Genomic DNA, 12753 nt, shown 5'->3' on the forward strand with positions numbered 1-12753 from the left:
TTAAATTCAGTTTAATTTATTTCTTGTTAATATACTCTACATTGTCATTAAAATATTTTATAATAATCAGAAATATAACATGTATAATAAAGTAATATTACATATCTTTGAAGGCCCTATGACCAGTTGCCAAAATAAATTTGAAAAAATTTCTTAAGGTTATAAATCTAGATAAATCATGACATTCATATGAAATCTTGTAAAAAATTATATTGGCATTATTAATTTTACTTTGAACTTGTCTAAAGATATGGTGGTTTAATACGATTGCAGTTTAACTCCATAGAATACTTTGGTAATTTATTTAAATCTCTAGTGATTTGTGGTGTGTTCCTTTCCCTGAATTACTTTTTGTTGCACAGGAGTGATTAGACCATATTATATTGTACTGATGTAACCCCAAATCGACTGCAGTTATACATAGAGATGTGAAGGTATGGGCAAAAAAAGGGAACGATTTGGGGAGATTAAAAACTATTTTTTCATATATTTTTTTCATGAAGGGGGGCATATATTCCATTAGAAAAATGAAGGAAATGAATGATCTCTGTTTAGAATGATAACTAATTTTTTCAAGACAAAACATGAATATATTTATCCTACCCCTGACTCCCATTATTTCTAAGAACTCTGTACTGGGTAGACTTTTATATAGGTGCAGAGCTTAAGAACTTTTGAAAGTTTACTTTTGTAATTATATGTTGCTAAAGGGAGAAAAATAGGCGAGGTTGGACATGGGGGCATCAAAGGAGTGGTCTTTGTAGCTGGCACCTGATGCCCTCTCATATACCGGATCCCACCATTATAGTGTTTAGAGATAAAGCATTCTTAACAATTAGGCAATCTGAATCCTTTGCAAAAACAATTTTGTCTTTAAAATGGCCAGACAGTACAAATCTAAAAAATGAAATAAAAGTCCAAAGCCTGTATTTTCCTTCTGTGGCATATACTATGGGATACAAGTAAGATCTGCAACAAAATGTTATCCTATAGTGCAGGCTGCTGCTGTACAATGTTCTTTAAGGATATTCCTTTCCATATCATTTCCCTTCCCCGCCTCCGTGTTTTTTCTTTCTCATTTATCAAATAAGCAACATCCTGCGTTTTGTACTTCTGTAAACCTTTGGGTTCTCAGAGCATGCTGATAATGTTCCATTTGTGTGTATGATAACATTTTGACTACAGAAGGGCCAGCATTGAGAGAACTGAACGTGCTATCTGTGTGTACAATTCAGCTTTGCACTGTTAGGTGGTGGCACCAAAGTGATTTTTCCAGTATATAGGGAAGTAAATTCTAATATGTTAGATATTGAGATGTAGTTGCTTTTTAGCATTTCCTCCCAATATTTTCATCTTAATACAGAATGCATATAATGGATTCCAGGTTCCGTGTGCTAAGAGTAAAACGTTAGCACATTTTTGTGGTTGCCTCGGACAAGCAAAACTGGAGGCAGATTCTTTGACAGGATTTCTAACCAAGCCATATAGAGGTAATCAGATACAATTCCCTTTCTCGCCACCGGTAAGCTCCTGTTGAAAGGAACAGAATGGCAATGTTAGCAATGCTCAGTAATATACTCAGCCTTCCACACTCATTGGAGTGCAATGCCATGATCAACTTCCAGCAGAATCTGACAATAGAGTTTTGTTGGAGGACCTAGACACAATATATTACCCAAATCCAAGTAGTCATATACTGTAGATCGGTGGTTCTCAACCTGTGGGTCCCCAGGTGTTTTGGCCTACAACTCCCAGAAATCCCAGCCAACTTACCAGCTGTTAGGATTTCTGGGAGTTGAAGTGGAGCCCCCATATTATGTAAGACAATTACCTTCAATGGGTCCTGGCTCAGGAGGGAACTCAGGCAGAAAATCCAGTCTCGTAAGAAATGCAAAAAGCAAAGTTTATTTTCACCATACCTATGAGAAGGCAAACAGCCGTACATACACCAGAGGGCTGTACTATGGAAATGGCTGCCACAAAGCATGTCGTAGCAAACAAAGAATATATATGTTGGCTTATCTAAAATTGACCAATGGCTGAGGGTCTTCCTCACCTTCCACACCCACTTTGCATAAGTGATACCTGTGACCTCACTTGTTGATTGCAAGCTAACTTTTGGTCTTGGAACTTTCTAGAGAAAGCCCCCAGCTCACAGGAAGGGAAGGGCATATGCAGAGGCAAAGTCACATAGGCAAATGTTTACTATTTTCTGGTTTTATGGTCCCTTCAGAAGGCCAAAACATCTGGGGACCCACAGGTTGAGAACCACTGCTGTAGATGCAAATGTAAAACCTACACATGGAAGGGCTGACTGTACAATGATGTGACGTTCAAACTATATGTTAAGCATAACAATGCTAAGTGCCCCATTAGCCAGGTCTTTTTTTTCAGTTTTGGTTATGATTTAAGAGGTCAGTCAAGCAGCAGCATAACAGTTAACCATATCTAACCCATCTGCAGCCTATTCCTGCAAAGATGGGATGTGAATGTGTATGTATGTGAATAAAAGTGAACTTGAGGAAATTGCTTTATTTCAATCCTAAATTCTTGCCTAGAGATCTCCCAACATATACACCTACTCTATATCTGAACATGGAAATTTGTTCAACTTACAGAACTATCAGATTAGCAGCTCTAGAGTGTTCCTGTAAAAGTTCATTCAAACGGACTTGACGGTAGCTCTGTTTAAAACAAAAATCAATAAACTTAACAATGGATTGTTTCAAATTCGAGAAAGAAGTTAATAGCATGTCTTTAATCCCAGTAGGTCCTCCCAACTAGAACACACCTATTAATCGGCCTGTATAGAATGCCTTTCTTTACAACTACCAGAAATCCAACACTGTCTGGAATTAGAAACCTAGCCTAGTACCAAAAACTCCTAGGATGAGCTAAGAACACTGGATCCACTATTGCTGGATATGAACTTTTAATTTTGTTTTTCAGATTAAGTATAATGTACCGAATTTAGAACCAATTTCTACCCCTCCAACTTCCAGTTTCTATTCACAGATGCTTTGTGGATTAATTTCTTTTTCAACTGACCATTCAGGTAACACAGATATAACTTTTTACCTTCTCCTTGAATGCTTCTAGTTCTGCGTCGGTGATTTTCCATGGCGCCTCTCTCTTTAATTTTTCAGCAGTTGTTAAATCTTTGCAGCTCTCATGAAGGCGGTATGGTTCAATCATCTCTTCAAAGAATTTCCAGCTGGAACAGAAATTATAAAAGAGGCTTGACAGCGGGACTTTAACTCATTATTTCGCAGATATTTGAAGGGAGGACATATTGTTGGCTATGGAGCGATAGCTGTATTGCATTCCAGATCTTTATACTGCAAGAATCAATTTTTACGCTCCATTATAAGTGTGCTTTTTCACTGTCAATACACATTGCCTAGACAGGTCTGCATTTCCTACTGCATTGTTTATACCTTACATTATTTCTATTAAAAATAATAACCCTGACACAAGAACAAAACAAGACTTTTAAAAATCCTACTCTATATAGTACAAAGTATTGACAGATTTTATTCCAATTTCTATAACTGTGTAAGCTACTATTCAGGCCACAGTCCTGCGTTTAAATAGGCATATGCTGCAGTCCTATCATGACATATTTGGAAATAAGCCTCACTAAACAGTAGAATTTATTTCAGCGGTATGGAAATGAAAATCACAATTTACCTCTCTTTGCTGGGTTTCATATTGATGTCACCAATTATGTTAATGTCAGCAAACTTTATTCTGAATTTACTTAAAAGTGAAGCCATCCTGAAAATTAAAAAAAAAATCTGTTTTAAGTATCATGGCCAAGAAGATTTTTTGTTGTTCCTCTGTCTAATTTTAATAATGTTTACAGGCTCTCCCTTGCCTTTTGACATCTCACTTTGTGATGCCTCGCTTTTTCAAGCTTGCAAATGACCAACAAGTGCCATTAATTTGATGTGCAATTTGCTGTTTTGTCTGTTTTTCTTGCCCACAAGGCTTGTTTGGGACTGCTTGCCCACATTTGCAGTCCCAAGTCTTGCCAATGAAAAGAGCGTACCATTCTTTGAATCATTTTTGAATGTGTGCAAGCATTCGTTATCAGATGTTCTATAGAAGGCATGGGCAAACTTTGGCCCTCCAGATGTTTTGGACTTCAACTCCTGCAATTCCTAACAGCCTCAGACCCTTTCCTTTTCTCTCTCAGCCGCTGTTCAGATTTTTCTGTAAGCAATGAAAATGTATGAAACATTGTCAAGGAAAGGATACAAAGCACATTTACTTTAGCTTCTCCTCTTCAAGGCGAGTGACTTTTCCTCCAGTAAAGATCCTTAGTTTACAATCCTTCCACTTTTTTCGTAGAGTGAGAATGTAGGGAATTAGGAGTATTAGCCCTGTGTGAATAATATAAATCACATTAATTATGTATTTATATGTTACACTTGCACTCCACTTTTACATTTTAAAACTCAAGGTGATGGCATAAACTGTCTTCTCTGTTTTTATTCTCAGAGTAGCCCTGTGTTTTAAAACAGAACTGGTTTTAAAACAGTTTCTTAGACCTTTTACTTTAATTATGTGGCTGTGATTGGGACTAGTTATTTGGCCTTTCATCCACAGCATGTTTGTCAGGGAACAAAGGGTGTGTATCAGCTTTCAACTCTACTATTTGTGCTGTCTATTATGCTTCTAACCAATATTATAGGAGCCCCCCGTGGTGCAGTGGGTTAAACCCTTGTGCCAGCAGGACTATTGACCGAAAGACCAGCAGTTCGAATCCGGGGAGGGGGGGTGAGCTCCCATCTGTCAGCTCCAGCTTCCCATGCAGAGACATGAGGGAAGCCTCCCACAGGATGGTAAAACATCTGGGTGCCGCCTGGGCAACGTCCTTGCAGATGGCCAAGTCTCTCACACGAGAAGCGACTTGCAGTTTCTCAAGTGGCTACTAACACGAGAAAAAACCCCAGTATAATAAAGATTTAGGCATCTTTTGTTGTATTTTATGCTGCCCCCCCCCTCTCTACATATATATATATATATATATACAGAGAGAGTGTTAATGTGATTGGCACCTCTGTACAAATTTGAATTTTAAAAAAGGAAAAAAGTAACTGCTCTTATTATTTCTGCAAATCCTCCATTGCTTATACAGCCCTCCCTCCACAACTCCCTTGTCTGTGTGATAGAAGTTTGTGCGGCTTACCTCCATCATCAAACAGCCACCACACATCAATAGTTCCTTTCCCTTGCTTCTTTTTAAACTGAGTGCTGGCTTCAAGCAGTCGCTGATTGAATTCACCCATATGCATTGAAGAGATTGTGTTAATGCTGCTTTCTGAAATGATAGAGGGTACACTCAGCATCTTACTCTGCAATCACTGAAAGGACTTCACAAACACATTTCAGCACTTTTGACATGTTGGTTACTGTGGTGAGCAGTACTGTGAACAATCCACCAATTTGGAGGGGCATTTTGCAATGTGATTTTTAGGGTTACATAATTCCAGTGGGGGCCCAAGAGTGGTCAACTACAGGCCAAGGTTGGGTTGCCGACCTGAAGGTTGGCGGTTAGGATCTGCGAGACGGGGTAAGCTCCCGTCTGTCAGCTCTAGCTTGCAGGGACATGAGAGAAGCCTCCCAGCAGGATGGTAACACATCCGGATGTCTCCTGGGCACATTTCTGTAGACAGTCAATTCTCTCACACCAGAAACAACTTGCAGTATGTTCCCAAATTGCTTCTCACATGATTAAAAAAAACTACAGATTCATATGATGGCAGAATGTAATTGACATTTTTATTTTTTATCCCTTTTGTAATGCCTAACAAATTGTAATGTCTTATTATTAGTAATAGATGGGACTGGCCACAACATTGAAGCAAGGCTATGCAAAATCGTTATAGATAATATTCTATATTTAGGTTAGATAGATACAAATTCATCCCTTATATGTCAGTTTCATTATATACAGTAGAGTCTCACTTATCCAAGCTAAACAGGCCGGCACAAGCTTGGATAAGCGAATATCTCGGATAATAAGGAGGGATTAAGGAAAGGCCTATTAAACATCAAATTAGGTTATGATTTTACAAATTAAGACCAAAACATCATGTTATACAACAAATTTGATAGAAAAAGTAGTTCAATAAGCAGCAATGTTATGTTGTAATTACTGTATTTACGAATTTAGCACCAAAATATCACGATATATTGAAAACATTGACTACAAAAATGGCTTGGATAATCCAGAAGCTTGGATAAGCGAAGCTTGGATAAGTGAGACTCTACTGTGCTCATACATTCACACACACTTTATGAGCTTTTCTGATGCTGTTATTTCCTCTGTTCTGAGAATACTCTTCCAATAACTAGTTTTCTTCCATTCAGTTAAATGTATATGTTCCCATAGCTTTTTAAAAAATAAAAAACCAGTAACCTGATTGTGATTTTTGAGGGTAATTTAATGTTTACAAAGAGTTCCAGACAAATGGTGCTTTCTGACATTACATGTCTCACTTGGATTCCTGCTCCATCATGCAAACAGGATTTTTGAAAAAAAATAATTTCACCTGACAACATAGAAAAGAAAGATGAGGTTTTAAAAGAAATTGGAAACCTTTCTGCCAATGAAGGCTGCATTGAACCTCATTAAATAGTCATTTAAACTACCATAATCCTTTGAGTTATGTATATAGGAAAAGGGGATGAAAACCCTTTTACATCCATGGTTCATTTCCTATAATACGTTCCTGCTTGGTTAAACTGCTAGTTAAGGTATGAAAAAGTGCTTTCAGATAAAGGCATGACAAAGTTGTGTCCATCATTCCAAAGATAGATCAGCAGTAAAATTCAGAATGGGCCTGACCTACTGATTAAACTGACAGCTTACTAATTGTAGAGACTCTGTATTTAACCTTTTTTTAAAATTAGTGTATGAAAAATATTTAGAAACAATGCAATTGGAAGTATTTTTCCTTGGCTTCCTTCTGGTAGTGCTACATCTACTCTAAATAAACCAGAATATAGTTGGTTGATAGGCAAACTGTTGCCATGCCCAAATTCAAATTGTTAGGCACTTTTTTCTTTTTAGCATGCACAAACCTATCAACAATAGCCTTTATTGTTTACCTATCAGTCTTGCAACCCAACTTGCACTCTTAACTGAATGTCTCCCCCAATCCAGCCCCCTTTTCTCCTTTGCGCTCTAGCAAATGATCATGAGCAATTACACACATATGCATAATAATAATAATAATAATAAATATTAAAAAATGGATTAGATGCCAGAGAGCAGGTAACCTCAGAACATAGGTGGGAATGAGAGGTGGGCTAAGTTCATAGTGGAAAGCTTCCCAGTGAGGTTAAGGAAACCTATCTGTGGCCAAGGAAAGTGTGAAATATAACCAAGCTATTGTTGGTGTCTTACACATACATGCATTCCCTTACAGAAGTAGTTGGTTGTTTGGGGCCCTTCAGTTCAATTTGAAGTGGGAAGCAAAGTTGTACATGCATGAAGTCACATATAAGTCATCTTAGTTCGGTTGTGCCACAGTGCACAAGGGTTGTGTAGCGCAATAACTCTGCATATGGAGATCTATGCTGCAGATCCCTGGCCAAAGACGGGACCATGAGGTTGCCCTACAGTGTTTACCACCTGAGCAGCAGAACAGAGCAAGTAAACAGGTCATCTGGCTGCCCCACTGTAATATATGTATTGCATTTCAACATAAATTCATGTAAATTGCTGTTTCAAATCTGAATCTGTCCACATATAAATTCGCACGTGTTTTCTTCTAGTATTACCAACCAATAAACATCAGCCCCTCTTGCAAAATAACTGGATCTGAATGTAATTAAGACAGCAAATACTGGATACTAGGAAGAAGGCACTTGTCTATATTAAACAGCTGAAACGCTGCTTGTATTTCCTTATGTTGGCAACATTGAGCTGAGATAGGCAACTTACATGGAGGGCTGAGTTAGAGGTCTTGACTCTGTTTAAATCTCTTTTCTCAAAAATAGTAGAAATCTATGGCATTTAGCATCAAAGAAATAGAATTAGAAGCGACCACAAAAACCTCATTCTGCTAAGCAAGTACTTCCTGAGTTTAAAAACTCTGAAGAAGACCACTACACTTTGAGGCAGAGAATGCCATGTTAAAGCTACCTTTGAAGCACCACCGGATTTGTCTTTTTGTTTTTGTTTTGTGCCACAAATTTATTGTCACTAAAAGTTATTTGTTTCTCAGATCAGGCCTTCAACAAAATCAGCTGCTGCCCAGTGATTCATTATATATATTTTGTTTTGAAATCTTGCCTTTTGGGGGCATGGTCTTGGTAATGTGAAGCTTGGTGGCTCTTCTGAAGAATCCACGAATGCCCCAATTCCCTTCTTCAAATTCGCTGTCTTTAATGGTCGCTTCAAGAGCTTGCCTCTCCTGCTCCAGCCTCTTCAGTTCCTCTGTTGACAGGGGAAGAAAAAGAAGGATGAAATAATGAGTTAGGTCTAACATTTAAAAACTGATAAAAATCTGATTACCTTCTGTGATTTGCATCTCTGTGAACCAAAAGTATATCTAAGTCTAAACATTTTATCTTCACTAAACAGATAAGGGGTTCGTAGTCGTGATGTCCCACTCAAGACATCTGTAACTAGATGTCACTATTTCATTTTTATTTATTTTGATATCTTTTAATAACATACAGCTTTGGTCCACATTGTTTGAAGGGCTGGATCTCCCCTTTATGAGTCTATTTGAGCTCTGCAATCTCCCATAGAAGGACCACCTTCACTTGTCATGTGTCCGCACTAATCTAGCCATGAAAACACCAAAGAAAATAACATAATCCAAGTTGTGCTAGAATATTGTTTGAAATCTCTATATAGTTGTTTGTCTGCAGTTTTCCACATTAGATGCTCCTATGTTTTCCATTGATGTATTGTGGATGGAAATAGGGAGAAAGCACTAGGGGTCAGCAGAGAGTCGCAATTGTGCAACACGATTATAACTGACTATTAATTTTAAACTAATTCCTTAAGATATGCCAAGATCTAATAATTGCTTCTTAATTTTATTTGGAGTCCCTCTTCTGAAAGATGTGTTTAACTAAATTAAGTCCCCCGTACAGAGTACATTAATTCTATATGGAAGGGGCACTGATTTTTTAATCTTCAATTCACACAATACGCATAACTGAGCATATAGCATAACTAAGAAGCTTAAAGAGGATTTTTTTAAAAAATGTATGTGATTGCCATATGTGACAATCAGGGTTGTAAACTAGCACTTGAATCCCAAGCATCTGTTTCCCCAGTTCTTTCCAGATTCTTGATGAGAGATGATTGGCATTATATCAATTGATTATCATCTCCTTGATTTGATAATCTCCAAAAATGCGTATTTCTACTTGCATGTACATTTTAATATAGTAAAACAGCTTTGGTCCCCCGTTTGTGGAACTCACTGCCCATCGAAATCAGGCAAGCCCCCACTCTTTTAGCCTTCAGGAAAGATTTAAAAACATGGCTCTTCCGGTGTGCTTTCGGAGAGTAACTGTTACACACTTCTTTTGTTACTCCCCCCATCATCTATCCTCTAGACTGTTTTTCTATCTTATGTCCCTGTTCCCCGTGGTTTTATTCTTATCTTTTTCTCACCCCAAGTTTTAACTGAGTGTCTCATGCGGCCCACCCTGTTATATTGCTTTTCTGATTTTGTGTTGTACTGTACATGATTATTTATTGTATTGTTTAATTGTATTACGATATGTTGTTTTTATATTTTGCTATATTGTATTGTCCTGAGCATGGCCCCATGTAAGCCGCCCTGAGTCCCCGTTGGGGAGATGGTGGCGGGGTATAAATAAAGTTTTATTATTATTATTATTATTATTATTATTATTATTATTATTGGTCTTCCTTCTTTCATTTCTTTCTGTAAATCATGACATATGCGTGCCACATCAGGACCTTATTGAAATCCCATAGTAGTCCTTGCCATGCTCCTCACCTTAAGTGGTCATGATGAATTATGCAAAGATAAATAGAAGCCAGCAAGGGATAAATAGCCAATGTAGTTGCAGATCTGTGTCCTCTAATTGTGTGCCAGACAACCAGGAAACCCGGAAATCTGATACACACCCCAACAAATAATATTGATCATATAATACTAATAATAATAATATAATAATAATAATATATTACATGTAATATTACTAATAATATTGCAGCAGAGTGGTATAGTACAGGACAGAAATTTATCATACTAATATTGTGCTATGCTAATAATATAATATGTTGTATGTATATATAACTTGCAAGCCGCTCTGAGTCCCTTTTGAGGTGAGAAGGGAGGGATATAAATGTTGTAAATAAATAGATAAATAAACAAATAAATGGCTCCACTTGAATTGGTTGCCCCTGAAAGACTAGATTACCCCGTAACAGAGGGATTACACTACCCACGATGGCCCAAAAGACCTTCCTTTTAAAACCAGTGGTACAGAATCTGAGCAAGGTAGCCAAGGATGGAGCATTGATGTAAGACAGTTTAATAACTTAAGACTCCGAGCTAAGACATTAGAGAAAGTGACCTGGTGACCTGTCCAAGGTCCTGAAACTATATCTGGCCATATTTAGCTTCTAGACCAGAGGTTCCCAAATCTTGATCTTCCAGGTATTTTGGATTTCAGCTCTTAGAAGCCCTGGCTAGATGTTGTCATGAAGCTTGTCTTTTAACTTATGAGGGGCCTTCCTTCTGGCTCTTCCTCTCTCAGAAATCCTAGTAAACTGGGAGTTGTAGGCCAAACACCTGGGGACCCACAGGTTGAGAACCACTGCCTTAAAGAAATTGAACAAAATTTCCTACAGTTCCTCTTCAGACAACTGGAATTGTTGTGGAAACAAGACAGAGTGTTGGAATTATCTGAAATGTAGTTAAGCTTTGACATACCTTGAACCTGGAGGACTTGCGAGAGGTCAAATCCTTGGCTTATTCGAACAATGATCACACCGAATTCGAAGTCAAATGCATCACTGAAATAGAGTTTTAAAAAAGGATGTAAAGGTAGCTCGATGCTATGGTGTTTTCTGATATAAAGCTTTGCCATAGTTCTGTTCTATCTAACAGTGTCCAGGTCCAAAGATAGATAGATGGATAGATAGATTTCCTTTAGTCATGTAAAACCATTCAGAGACACCAACAATCCTAATAAACAATCATCAGTTCCTACTTACTGAATGATGCCCATGTAATTTTCAACTTGTGCTGCTGTGGAATGTCTCCAGTTCTTTTTAAATCCAAACACCAAGGTGTTAGGTCTGATTCTGCCCAATCCAGAGGCCTGGCAATATTAAAAGATGGCATTTAAAGAGATGCACGGGCAAGGTTTATCGAAAATGAGGAGTAATGGCAAAAGATAAGGGAAGTAATGTTCTGGAGGTATTTAAGATTAAATTGCATTTGGCGACTGTCCTTCATGCTTGTACCCAAGCAGCACATAAAAAGATTAGCTCTAAATCATCTCAGCTATAAATGGTTTTTAGATGGCAGAAGTGTAGCTTTGCTAAATTAGCATTCATTTGCATTTCTTCTGATGAATGCTCATTAAAACAGTTTAATAACTTAAGATCAACAGCATTTTTAAGCGAGCGTGGGCTGGTTTTTAAATTGATAGCTCCCAGGTTTAAGCCATTATGTAATCAAAGTATGGAGTACATTTCGACAGTAGTTCAACAGTGGAACTCTGCCTTAGAGTGTGGCGGAACCTCCTTCTTTGGAGACTTTTAAACAGAGGCTGGATGTCAATCTTTTGGAAGTGTTTTGCTTGTGCTTTTCCTGCATGGCAGAATGGGGTTGGACTAGATGACCCTTGGGGTCTCCTCCACCTCTATGATTCTATATTCCACCATGAATTTTTTAAATCACATCCCTACACCCCTGATCTAGCAATAGCTTTTACTTGTTTGCAAAGCAATATGACTGCTTGCAGACTGGGATTTAAAAAAAAAAATCATGCCCTTCCCAGTAGACTTAGCCAAAAGCAAACTCCTGCAGCTTCTTCCAGATTTTGATTTCTTCTTTATTAATAACTCTGAGTTTTAGGGGCCGTGGTGGCGCAATGTGTTAGACCCTTGTGCTGGCTGAACTGCTGATCTGAAGGTTGGCGGTTGGAATCCACAAGATGGGGTAAGCGCCCATCTGTCAGCCCTAGCAGTTCAAAAACATGCAAATGTGAGTAGATAAATAGGCACCGCTCCAGGTGGGAAAAGGCAAGAGACCAACCAATCTTGCTGGCAACATGATTGAAAATGGAGGCTTGAAAATGGAGAAGCCAGAGATGAGTACTGCCACCAGAAGCCAGAAATGAAAGGAGAAGCCTTGCCTTTGTTTGTGTGTCTCACTATATCTGTGATTGTAAGGGCATTTGATGTTTGACTATGTGTGTAAATACTGTAATCCGCTCTGAATCTCATAGGGGAGAAGTGTATTATTATTATTATTATTATTATTATTATTATTATTATTATTACAGTAGCGTCTCACTTATCCAAGGTTCTGTATTATCCAAGGTAGTCTGCCTTTTAGTAGTCAGTGTTTTTGTAGTCAATGTTGCAATGTTTTGGTGCTAAATTCGTAAATACAGTAATTACTATATAACATTAGTGTGTATTAAACTACTTTTTCTGTCAATTTCTTGTAAAACACGATGTTTTGGTGCTTAATTTGTAAAATCATAATGTAATTTTATGTTTAATAGGCT

At 37.8% G+C, this 12753-nt stretch overlaps 1 protein-coding gene across 2 annotated transcripts in view; it reads right to left on the minus strand.

The window, feature by feature from the left end:
- slc12a1 (solute carrier family 12 member 1) overlaps positions 1-12753 on the minus strand; it is a 62696-nt gene continuing 49943 nt past the window's right edge. For both annotated transcript variants that reach the window (XM_062963595.1, XM_062963594.1), the window contains exons 19-27: positions 11228-11334; positions 10944-11026; positions 8309-8452; positions 5195-5326; positions 4274-4385; positions 3691-3777; positions 3079-3214; positions 2617-2684; positions 1-1530 (exon numbers count right to left, since the gene is read on the minus strand). In XM_062963595.1, the coding sequence (XP_062819665.1) occupies positions 1395-1530; positions 2617-2684; positions 3079-3214; positions 3691-3777; positions 4274-4385; positions 5195-5326; positions 8309-8452; positions 10944-11026; positions 11228-11334 (1005 nt within the window). In that variant the 3' untranslated portion in view covers positions 1-1394. The remainder of the gene's footprint in view (positions 1531-2616; positions 2685-3078; positions 3215-3690; positions 3778-4273; positions 4386-5194; positions 5327-8308; positions 8453-10943; positions 11027-11227; positions 11335-12753) is intronic.

The sequence above is a fragment of the Anolis carolinensis genome, unplaced genomic scaffold (genome assembly GCF_035594765.1).
Source record: "Anolis carolinensis isolate JA03-04 unplaced genomic scaffold, rAnoCar3.1.pri scaffold_11, whole genome shotgun sequence".
Lineage (NCBI taxonomy): Eukaryota > Metazoa > Chordata > Lepidosauria > Squamata > Dactyloidae > Anolis > Anolis carolinensis.